Raw genomic sequence first — 12,813 nt, 5'->3', positions numbered from 1 at the left:
GAACTGTAGTTTCGATCATTACCATTTTTAGGTACATGCGACTTTTTGATCTCTTTTTATTAAATTTTTTGGGAGGTGAAGTGACCAAACAATTGTGATTGTGGTACGGTTTATTATTTTCGTTTAAGGCGTTCACCGTGCGGGATAAATAACGAAATAATTTTGTAGTTCAGGCCGTTACGGACGCGGCGATACCAATTATGTATAGTTTATTTGTCTCTTTTTATTAATAATAAAGGACTGATAAGGGAAAAAGGGGGATTTTTACTTTTATTACTTTTAAAACTTTAATTTCTTATCTTTACACATCTTTTTTTTTAACTTTTTTTTTTACTTTATTACTTTCTCCCACTAGGGGACTTGAGGGCAGGAGGCCCTGATCACTATTCTAAAACACTGCAGTACATGCGTAGTGCAGTGTATCAGAGCTGTCAGCTACTCACTGACAGCAAGCATAGTGGGTCCTGACTTTGTCAGGACCCACTAGGCTACCGTCGATGGCATAGCCAGACGCCATTGTTTAGTGTCCGGTTGCCATAGTAACCATCGCCGGCCGCTATCGTGTAGCAGGCCGGCGATGGTAACTTAACCCCTAAAAGCCGCGATCCCTATTGAACGCGGCTTTTAAGGGGTTAATCAGTGGGGACACAGCAATCGTACCCGCTGTAGGAGCTGCGGCAGCTGCTGTATGAAACAGCAGCTGTCACAGCTCCTGTATGTGTCGGGAGGACGCCCGAAACGGCCGTTACTCCCGAGACGTACTATTAGGTCATGGAGCGCGAACGATACAGCTACCATGACCTAATAGTATGTCCAGGAGCCGGAAGGGGTTAAAGAGGCTCTGTCACCACATTATAAGTGCCCTATCTTCTACATAAGGAGATGGGTGCTACAATGTAGATGACAGTAATGCTTTTTATTTAAAAAAAAAAAAAACAATCTATTTTTACCACTTTATTTGCGTTTTTAGATTTAGGCTAATGAGTTGCTTAATGCCCAAGTGGGCGTATTTTTACTTTAGACCAAGTGGGCGTTGTACAGGGGAGTGTATGACGCTGACCAATCAGCATCATGCACTCCTTTCCATTCATTTACACAGCGCATAGGGCTCCTGTTAGATCCTTATGTGCTGTCTTATACTTACACATTAACAATACTGAAGTGTTTAGACAGTGAATAGACATTCCACAGAATGTCTATTCACAATCTCTGCACTTCGTTACTGTTTCTATGGTAGTTACAGCAGAGGAAGCGTGATCTCGTTGTAACCGGTCATTTACCGCGTAATCTCGCGAGATTACGCGTCGTCTGCTGTAATTACCACAGACAGAGTAACGAAGTGCAGAGATTGTGAATAGACATTCCGTCGAATGTCTATTCACTGTCTAAACACTTCAGCATTGTTAATGTGTAAGTATAAGACAGCACATAAGGATCAAACAGGATCCCTATGCGCTGAGTAAATGAATGGAGAGGAGTGCATGAGGCTGATTGGTCAGCATCATACACTCCCCTGTACAACGCCCACTTGGTCTAAAGTAAAAATACGCCCACTTGGGCATTAAGCAACTCATTAGTATAAATCTAAAAACGCTAATAAAGTGGTAAAAATAGATAGTTTATTTAAATAAAAAGCATTACTGTCACCTACAGTATAGCGCCCATCTCCTTATGTAGGAGATAGGGCACTTCTAATGTGGTGACAGAGCCTCTTTAAGGAAGTGCTACATGCCACTATTATAACCCTTCCAAAACCTTGAAAACACCCCTCGACCCCAACTAATTTCTGCCCAATATCCCTCCTAAATTTTGACATCAAGCTTTACGCAAAAAATTCTAGCCACAAGACTTTTGCCCGTTCTACCTTCCCTTATCTATCCCGATCAAGTAGGTTTCACTATAGGTAGACAAGTGCCGGACGGGACCCGTCGGTTGATAGACCTCATAGCTAGAGCCAGCTCGTGCCGTATGCCTTCTCTGCTACTGTCCTTAGACGCGGAGAAGGCATTCGATAGGGTTCACTGGAACCTCTCTGCTATGATGGCCCTCTATTCTAATCCTTCAGTCAATGTATTCGTTAATAGCATACTTTCTAAACCCTTTTTAATATCAAATGGAACACGCCAAGGTTGTCCACTATCCCCCCTCCCTTATATTCTTATTAATAATGGAACCCTTAGCAGAGCATATTAGGTTGACCCCACATATTCAGAGTATACCTGTTGGTTCTTCATCCCACAAAATAAAATTATTTGCTGACTATGTTATCCTTGCCCTCATTGATCCTCAGTATTCCCTTACAATAGTTATGGGAGTGTAAGGCTGGGTTCACACGACCTATTTTCAGACGTAAACGAGGCGTATTATGCCTCGTTTTACGTCTGAAAATAAGGCTACAATACGTCGGCAAACATCTGCCCATTCATTTGAATGGGTTTGCCGACGTACTGTGCAGATGACCTGTCATTTACGCGTCGTTTGACAGCTGTTAAACGACGACGCGTAAAAATACAGCCTCGTCAAAAGAAGTACAGGACACTTCTTTCAGACGTAATTTGAACCGTTCTTCATTGAACTCAATGAAGAGCAGCTCAAAATTTACGGCTGTCAGAAGCCTCGCAAAATGCGAGGAGGAGCTTTTACGTCTGAAACGAGGCAGCTGTTTTCTCCTGAAAACAGTCTGTCATTTCAGACGTAAAAACCTGCTACCGTGTGCACATATCCTTAGATAGTTTCAGCCAAATTTCATATTATAAAGTAAACGTATCAAAATAACAAATGTTTGTTTTCAATATATCTGCCGCCCCTGAGAAGAATTTGAAAGAGCTTTTCTTTTCAATGGAACCCTAAAGCAATCCCCTACTTGGGTATCTCTCTTCCTAAATATACCTCCAAACTAGTTGAATTAAACTTCCCTTCCTTGCTCTTATCCCCTCAAAAAGAACTAGGTAGACTAGCTACCTTTTGAGTCTAGTTGGATGGGCAGGATTGTTATTTACAAAATGCTCATTCTTCCTCGCATTTTGTACTACTTGAGAATGTTCATACCTATCCCGCTTTGTGCATTCACCTCATTTCACAAGGAGATGAACTCCTTTGTTTGGGAGAAAGCTAGGCCTTTCATTTCTTTCTCCATAATGTCTAAACAAATGAAATGTGGTGGTATGGGCTTACTCAATCTCCAACATTATCATACGGCTTTCGTACTTGATCAAATTAAGCACTGGTGTTCATCTGCTTCTGACAAAACATGGCCCTTGCTTGAGGCCCAAATGTCCCAAATAAATGACTGGTCTTCCCTTCTTCTTTACCCTCCTCCATCCCACTCTTTACCTAGCGCAGCCCCTCCCCCCGGCAGTAAATGTATCCTTGACCTCTTGGATAAAGTGTTGTCAAATCCAGTGATTCATCTGTCCCTAGGACTACCCTTAATATCCCCCTTTCAGCCCTTACCTTTCATATTCCTAATTTCTCCGTCATCTTTTGGGTAAACCGGGGTATCCACAACATCTGACCTTTTTGATGGCTCTTCTCTTCAATCCTTTCCCAGTATCTAAGAAAAATGTAATATCCCAGACTCTTATTTAAATATGTCAAAATTCGTAATTTTCTAAATTCTCACTACCTGACTCAAGTATCCACTCCCTCTTTTAGACAGTCTATTACAACCATCTACTTTCCCTTCAAGGAGGATTAAACCCATTTATAATCCATTATCTGATAATGTGAAGTTTACGAAACTATCTAATTTCCTCAAATGAGAATCGGATCATAACAAATCCTTTTGGTTCTAATGTGTGGGAAACTGCCCTCTCATTAGAACACAAATCGACTAAATGTGCTTCTCATTGGGAACAATAACACAAACTTTTATTAAGATGGTACTATATTCCTTTAAGACTGTCCCGTATATATGCCAATTCTTCGTCAGCTTGCTGGCGATGAAGTGGCACAATAGGTTCTTTGTACCTTGTGTTTTATAGTTGCCTGCACATAGCTCAGTATTGGCGGTCTGTTTCCTCATTGATCAGGAAGATTTTCCCTTAGGCCTCATTCACACGGCCGGGTTTCCCGGCCGGGTGCCGGCCGTTCATAAATCGGCCGGCACCCGGCTGCATTAGGAATAATAGACCCCTAATGGGGCTATTCACACGACCGATTTTTTGACGGCCGGGAAAACCGCCCGGCAAAAAATAGGACATGCTCTATTTTCGCCCGGGTACCCGGCCGCCCGGCTCCCATAGAAGTCTATGGGGCCGGGTAATACCCGGCCATCACCGGGATGTGTCCCGAGTGACGGCCGGGTTTTCCGGCTCTTGCGCTCTATCTCCTCCTCCTCACAGCGCAGAGTGCATGTGAGGAGGTGGAGTTGATGCCATTCTGACGAATGGCATCGCTGTACACGGTGTGGCAGGGCCGGCGTGTACAGCAGGTGGAAGGGAGTGCTGCGCTGGCTCCCTTCTCCTGCTTGTTTTAAAAGCGCCCTGGCCCGGCGACACCTTTGATGGCGCTGCTAGCAGCTGCTGCTGCGGCTGCTACTACTGTAGCGACGCCACTATAGCAGAGCGGGGAGGTATCTCCCCGCTCTGCTATGTGCTAGCCGCACTTTAGCTCCTTGAAGGAGCGGAATCCCCGTGTGTTCGGGGATTCCGCTCCTGGACAGAGCGCTTGATGTCTCTGTCCATATCTGGGCAGTGACATCAGGGGAAACTCCTGAAGCGGAATCCCCGAACACATGAGGATTCCCCTTCAGGAGTTGCCGCTGATGTCACTGTCCGGATCTGCCCGGCCCGGCACGGATGCATAACTTTATGCAAACCGGCCGGGCAGAATGGCCGATTTTACCGGCCGGCACTCGGGCTCGGACGCGACCCGGTCGTGTGAATCCCGCCTTAGTTTTGTTCTCTACAACCTGCCTTAGCGTTACTCCTCCTTGAGATTGAATCCATTCCATATTTCTTTAGAACTGTCATTTGTTGTATTTTAAATGCAGCTTGTCTGCTTGTAGCAAGATTCTGGAAGTCTACTTCTATTCCTTCTATATTTGAATTAACTTCTATTGTGTCCACGAACTGTGTGTATGAGAAAATGCTCGCTAGTCACTCCGGTACCTTCACTTAGTTCTTGAAGAATTGGAACGCTTGGATGGCAGTTTATCCTTCTAGCTGTTAATTCCTTACCAATATATGGGGGATTTCTTTCTGGAATACTGTATATTATCTACAATCCTACTTGTTCTCTCATGCAACTGAACTCTTTAACACATTGCTTATAAGTATTTTGGTGCAGAACTGGTGTTTCCCGGTTGCCCTTTTCCCTTTACCTTTCCTCATCCCTTCCTTTTTCGTTTTAAATCTTTCCATTTGAATGTGTTTCTTCTACTATTTTGTTTTCTTTTTTCATTTTTAAAAGATAAAACAAATGTACATCGCAGTATATTTCTTTGTTTGACTTTTGACCATACTCCATGATGATTGGATTCTGCCATGCTTAAACTAATAGTATATCCATTCCTGGAAAGTTTCCTATGTGATGCTTAGATTTTTCTTTTGTTTGTGTAAATTTTTTAATAAAAATTATTCGGAAAAAGAAGACACGTCACCTTTAATCTGCAGGTCAGCACGATCACAGTGATGCCAAATTTATATAGTTTTTGTTATGTTTTAGTACCTTTGAAAAAATTAAAATGTTTGAATAAAAAGCAAAAAAAATAAAATAATTGTTTGCATCACCATATTGTGACACCCCCGCCCCCCATAACTTTATATTTCTGTGTATAGAGCTGTGTGAGGCGTCTTTTTGTACGGTAAAGATGTCATTTTTTTTTTATAACATTTGGGGGAATGTCCGGCATTTCGATCCATTTTTATTAAAAACAAGTTTGGTTTTGAAGTGGCAAAAAAACTCCCGATACGGTGTTGAATATTTTTATAGTTCGGCCATTTTCAAAGGCATGGCAACTTAATGTGTCTATTTTATTTTTACATGTTATCTAGGCAAAGGGGGATGATTAGAATTTTAAGTTTTAAAAACTTTTTTTTACATTTTTGGTATTTTTATTTATTTTTTAGCCCCTCTAGGGGGCTTGAACCTGCAATCATTTGATCACTTCTGCCGCAGACTGTAATATTAGTGTCTATGGCAAAATCAGTACATTGCTATTGAGACCTGCCACAGGCAGAGCTCAATAGCAATATTCCTATAGCAGGCTTGGGAGCCTTCAGAAGGCTCCTGGCTGCCATAGGAATACACCGGCTCTCACCGTGCGGGAGCCTGTCGCCGGTGATCACGTCTGACCACAGCATCTGAGGGGTCAAATGCTTTCGATCAGAGATATCTCTGGTGGCAAGCATTGCCTCTTGGTCCCTACTATAGCGCCTGCTCGACTTCTGAGCGGGCGCCATTTTTAAAAACCCTTTCCCAATGTAAATGGCCATATTAGCGGCGGGAAAGGGTTAAATGAAATAAAACTGGGGATAACAGAATAAGAGAAGGACCTGGGTGTTCTGGTTACAAGTAAGCTAAGCAGCTACCATAGCAAATAGGATTTTAAGGTATATAAAAAGACAGGTAAAAACCTGTGATTCAAAGGAAATTTTACCCCTCTAAATCCCTTGCAAGAACACATTGAATATGGGATTCAGTTTTGTGCTCAATATTTTGTAAAGGCTATAGGAGAACTGGAGAGGGTTCAAAGACGGGCTAATTATTAAATAAGATTATGAGATGGGTAGGGTATTGTGCGTTTACTCTCAAATTATATTTGTTTTGATACCCAAAACCATTTAAGGCTATGTTCACACAGAGTATTTTGGGGGAGGAATATCTGCCTCAAAATTCCGTTTGGAACTTTGAGGCAGATTTTCCTCTCCCTGCACGCCGGTTTTCGCGGCAATTATCGCGCCGTTTTTCGCCCGTGGCCATTGAGCGCCGCGGGCATAAAACAGCGAGAAATACGCTTTCTCCTGCCTCCCATTGAAGTCAATGGTAGGTCAGAGGCGGAAGCGCCCGAAGATAGGGCATGTCGCTTCTTTTTCCCGCGAGGCAGTTTTACTGCTTGCGGGAAAAAGACGCCGACGCCTCCCATTGAAATCAATGGGAGGCGTTCTCGGGCCGTTTTTGCCGAGTTTTGCGACGCGGTTTCCGCGTCAAAAAACTTGGCAAAATACCCCGTGTGAACATAGCCTAACACAGCATGCAAATATGCAATAATGTTTTCTTATTTTTAGTAGTCGTGTGGTAAATGTTTTGCATTCATTAACATATTTATTTTTTTTTATTTAATTTAGGACAGGGGAAGAGTTGTGTCACCTATAATTGATGTGATTAATATGGACAACTTCCAATATGTTGGTGCATCAGCAGATCTAAAAGGAGGTACTATATGATGTTAGAAATTTTTATCTTTTTATTTTTCAAACAATAGAAAGCAAATAGGTTTAGAGAACAGAAAATAAGGGAAAATATTTTATATTAATTAAAACGTATCTTACTTTTTCAGGTGACTTTTCAACATGAAGAATAAGCCTATTTCTGGCCATTATAATTATGTGTATTCATTTTAGCAATTGTCCCCTCTGCAGACTCTATCTCTAATTCTCCGTTTTCCATGTGTGTGTATATGGAGCCTTATAGAGGTTTTACACAGGCAGATATTGTTTACCACTTTTTAAATGAGCCGATCGACAATACAGGAAGGGAGATACCTAGTGTCAATTACTTAATATATCATTTGCATGAATAAAACTCCATTTTAACAGTAAGAAAATTACAAAGTTTAGATAGTAGTATACTTGATATACAAAACTAAGTTACCATAAGTTTTTGAAAAGTTAGTGTCGATTTAAAAATGTAGAACTTCCCTAGTGGTCTAAGGTAGTGGGGTTTATGTCGATCACTCTGTTGGTCTAGGGTAGCAGATCCCTCTTTGAGAAGTCAGCATGGCAGTACTTAATAGAATGCCTGTCCATATTACACTGACAGGCATAATACACTGCACTACGTATTAGGGATGTCTCGATACCAGAATTTGGACTTCGATACCGATACTTCGTTTAGTATTGCGATTTCGATACCAATTTCGATACTTTGCCGACAGTAATAAAAAAAAAAAGTTCTTCCGTTTTCTGATGTGAGGCACGACATGTGATGAATTTTGAATGCGCCTCACATTAATAGTAATTAACCCCATCATGTTTCTCAGTTATAATGGGTTAATGTGCGAGGTACATGATGGGGTAAATTACTATTAATGTGAAGAACATGGAGGTTAAATTCATCGCGCCTCACATTAATAAGTGATAGAAAGCAGTGTTTATTTCATTTTTTTACAGCGTACACATCATAAATGATGCAAAAAAATTGTTGTCCGCGCCATTACTGAATGTGTATATTTTATGTATTGAGACTTATTTTAATGTTTACTGTAAAAGTGAATGTGTATTTTTTTTAAATTTAACAATACTTTGTTTTTACTTTATTTTTAAACTTTAATGTACTGACATATATCAGATATGTGCCAGTACATTAGCCTGTGGACGGATAGTACACAGGCTGTTGTTAGGACATACCTCAGTATACCCTAACAACAAGAGATATGGTAAGACAGCCCTGGGGTCTGTCAATAGACCCTGGGCTGTCTGCCCATATATGGTATGGCCCTCGATCGCGTCACAGGAATTCCCTGTGACGCGATGCATGGGCATCCCCCCTTCTCATTTTCTCCTGAATGCTGCAGTCAGCTGTGATCAGAACCGATAAAAACACAGGGACATATACAGAAACACCGAAAAAGGCCATACTTGCAAATGGACACAGCCAGGCCAGAAATGCTGATGAAAGGGCGAGCAGGTGCTTTAAATAATAATAGCCACTCCCACTAGTCTTGAGGGGAGTGGTGTGTGGTGCATGGGATGTGTAGTAAGAAATAATAAATGAATAGTGTGTGTGCAAGTGTAATACTATAAGTGAAATATAGGGGGCAGTAATAAATGAAGTGCCTCAATAGAAATAAATGGATAATGGGGTGCAAGTGAGTGAAACATGGAGGGATAGTGTGTACGTCATGAGGCACAACGTGTATAGCCAGGTAGAAGCCTATTTGTGACGCCTTGATAATTCATAGAGCGGGCTACCCTGCTTGCTATGCCAAACAACAACACACCATGCTCTCCCAGCATCAAAGACCCGGCTGTGTCCAAGAGAAGCGAATATACATAATAATGAAAAATACCTGGGGTATTGGTAATCATTTTGGCCAAAAGGACGCAAGCTCGCAATCCACGACAAGGATCCCCAGACTTGCGAGTCCCTAAATCCTAAACTGGAACAGAACGTTCCTGATGCACAAACAGAACCGATAAAAACACAGGGACATATACAGAAACACCGAAAAAGGCCATACTTGCAAATGGACACAGCCAGGCCAGAAATGCTGATGAAAGGGCGAGCAGGTGCTTTAAATAATAATAGCCACTCCCACTAGTCTTGAGGGGAGTGGTGTGTGGTGCATGGGATGTGTAGTAAGAAATAATAAATGAATAGTGTGTGTGCAAGTGTAATACTATAAGTGAAATATAGGGGGCAGTAATAAATGAAGTGCCTCAATAGAAATAAATGGATAATGGGGTGCAAGTGAGTGAAACATGGAGGGATAGTGTGTACGTCATGAGGCACAACGTGTATAGCCAGGTAGAAGCCTATTTGTGACGCCTTGATAATTCATAGAGCGGGCTACCCTGCTTGCTATGCCAAACAACAACACACCATGCTCTCCCAGCATCAAAGACCCGGCTGTGTCCAAGAGAAGCGAATATACATAATAATGAAAAATACCTGGGGTATTGGTAATCATTTTGGCCAAAAGGACGCAAGCTCGCAATCCACGACAAGGATCCCCAGACTTGCGAGTCCCTAAATCCTAAACTGGAACAGAACGTTCCTGATGCACAAACAGAACCGATAAAAACACAGGGACATATACAGAAACACCGAAAAAGGCCATACTTGCAAATGGACACAGCCAGGCCAGAAATGCTGATGAAAGGGCGAGCAGGTGCTTTAAATAATAATAGCCACTCCCACTAGTCTTGAGGGGAGTGGTGTGTGGTGCATGGGATGTGTAGTAAGAAATAATAAATGAATAGTGTGTGTGCAAGTGTAATACTATAAGTGAAATATAGGGGGCAGTAATAAATGAAGTGCCTCAATAGAAATAAATGGATAATGGGGTGCAAGTGAGTGAAACATGGAGGGATAGTGTGTACGTCATGAGGCACAACGTGTATAGCCAGGTAGAAGCCTATTTGTGACGCCTTGATAATTCATAGAGCGGGCTACCCTGCTTGCTATGCCAAACAACAACACACCATGCTCTCCCAGCATCAAAGACCCGGCTGTGTCCAAGAGAAGCGAATATACATAATAATGAAAAATACCTGGGGTATTGGTAATCATTTTGGCCAAAAGGACGCAAGCTCGCAATCCACGACAAGGATCCCCAGACTTGCGAGTCCCTAAATCCTAAACTGGAACAGAACGTTCCTGATGCACAAACAGAACCGATAAAAACACAGGGACATATACAGAAACACCGAAAAAGGCCATACTTGCAAATGGACACAGCCAGGCCAGAAATGCTGATGAAAGGGCGAGCAGGTGCTTTAAATAATAATAGCCACTCCCACTAGTCTTGAGGGGAGTGGTGTGTGGTGCATGGGAAGTGTAGCTGTGATCGCAGCATTCAGGGGAATAACGGCGGAGATGAGAGGTTTCTCTGATCTCCGCCGTTATAGAGCGGGGCTACGGCTGTGTAATACAGCCATTGCCCCGCTCCTGACAGGAAGTGCGTGCGCGGTCAGCATGTGGAGGTGCGGCCGGCGCTGCACTAATGAGCGGCGGCACTGGAGACAGAACATGGGGGTGTTTTGTAGCGCGCCCGCCATGTTCTGTCTTCAGTGCCGCAGATCATTAGTGCAGCGCCGGCCGCATCACATGATGCTGACCCCGCGCGCACATGTCAGGACTCAGGAGCGCGACAATGACTGTATTACACAGCCGCAGCCGCGCTCCCATACAGTCATGTATTACTATACTTAGCTGTGCGGCTGCGCAGCTAAGTATCGAAATACAGGAAATAGCGGTATCGAACCGTTTGGGGATGCACAGTATCGAAACAGTATCGAAGTTTCGATGCACCGTGCATCCCTACTACGTATGTATTGCAGTGCATTACTGATGCGATCTGGTCAAGGTCCCTAGTGGGACTTTAAAAATATGTTGATAAAACATGGTTCTATTGGATCAATTTTACCTCCTCTGATGAATATAGATCATCATTGTGAGCGTTCAGATGTTCTCTTAAATTGACATTAACTTTTCTAACAACTTATGTTAATCTAATAGTATGCCTGATCTAGATCAACTGTGTAATTTACTTACTGTTAAAATTAAGTTTTATCAATGCAAATTCTGTATGCAGTTATTGCCACTAGGTGTCTCCCTTCTTGTAATCTGCTGTCCACTCCCTGTTGTCAAGCAAAGTTGGTCCCTTGTTACAGAGCAGAATAGAATGACTACAGGAACAGGGGTGTGTCTCTTCACTGCCTGCCTATACAAGTCTATGAAGAGGGGAGGGGTGAATAAGGGGAAGGAGCAGGGAGAGAGACAGACGCGGCTTATACAAGTCTATGCAAAGGGGGGAGCAGGACGAAGAAGCAGGGAGAGAAATAGATGCAGACACGCTTCCTATACAAGTCTGTGGAGGGGGCAGCAGGAGCAGATTGAAAAAGACACAGACGCTGCAACTTTCTGGTAAGTGTGACTGTCTCATCCCACTGCTGGATTCTCATGCTTATTACTTCAGCATAATCTACTTCATGTTGCTGCAACTTCTATATATGTGATAAACAGAGATAGGAGAGCTGAATTCTCCTCTTCTCTGTGTGTGTGTGTATAGAAGACATGATGGCAGATATGCTCCGCCCGCTAGCTTCTCTCATTTTCAGTTTTCCCCTAGCAGTTCGCCTCCACCCACCAGCTATCATGTCTTCTATACACTTCACGCATAGAGAAGAGGAGAATACTGCTGTCCTATCTCTATCGATCGCTTGTACAGTATAGAAGCAGCTACAGCATGGAGGAGGTTATACTGCAGTAATGAGTAGTGTAGTTGAGAATCCAGCACGGGGGTGAGATAGAACACTGACTAAAAAATAAATTGAGTGAGTAAACCGTTGGGGGGGGGGGCGATTAAAAGGAGCATGGTAAATGGAGAAAAGCATTTATTTCCCCTCTCCTTTTATTTTTTTGTATGTATGTATGCATGTATATATGTGTATGTATGTATATACACTACCATTCAAAAGTTTAGGGTCACTTAGAAATTTCCTTATTTTTGAAAGAAGATAACATTAAATTAATCAGAAATACACTCTATACATTGTTAATGTTCTAAATTACTATTCTAGCTGCAAACATCTGGTTTTTAATGCAATATCTACATAGGTGTATAGAGGCCCATTTCCAGCAACCATCACTCCTGTGTTCTAATGGTACATGGTGTTTGCTAACTGTGTTAGAAGGCTAATGGATGATTAGAAAACACTTGAAAAGCCTTGTGCAATTATGTTAGCAAAACTGTTTACAGCGATGCTGTTTAGAGGAGCTATAAAACTGACCTTCCTTTGAGCTAGTTGAGTATCTGGAGCATTACATTTGTGGGTTCGATTAAACTCTCAAAATGGCTAGAAAAAGAGAGCTTTCATGTGAAACTCGACAGTCTATTCTTGTTCTTAGAAATGAAGGCTATTCCAT

The 12,813-nt window shown here is 42.4% G+C and overlaps 1 protein-coding gene across 1 annotated transcript in view; it reads left to right on the top strand.

Annotated features, from left to right (window-relative positions):
* Window positions 1–12,813, top strand: part of GALNT2 (polypeptide N-acetylgalactosaminyltransferase 2) — a 166,169-nt gene that overhangs the window by 105,556 nt on the left and 47,800 nt on the right. The window contains exon 8 of the mRNA XM_075862599.1: window positions 7,290–7,377. Coding sequence (XP_075718714.1) covers window positions 7,290–7,377 — 88 coding nt within the window. The remainder of the gene's footprint in view (window positions 1–7,289; window positions 7,378–12,813) is intronic.

Source organism: Rhinoderma darwinii, chromosome 4 (genome assembly GCF_050947455.1).
Source record: "Rhinoderma darwinii isolate aRhiDar2 chromosome 4, aRhiDar2.hap1, whole genome shotgun sequence".
NCBI lineage: Eukaryota > Metazoa > Chordata > Amphibia > Anura > Rhinodermatidae > Rhinoderma > Rhinoderma darwinii.
Note: the sequence above shows the minus strand (reverse complement) of the source record. Positions and strands in the feature narration are given on the sequence as shown.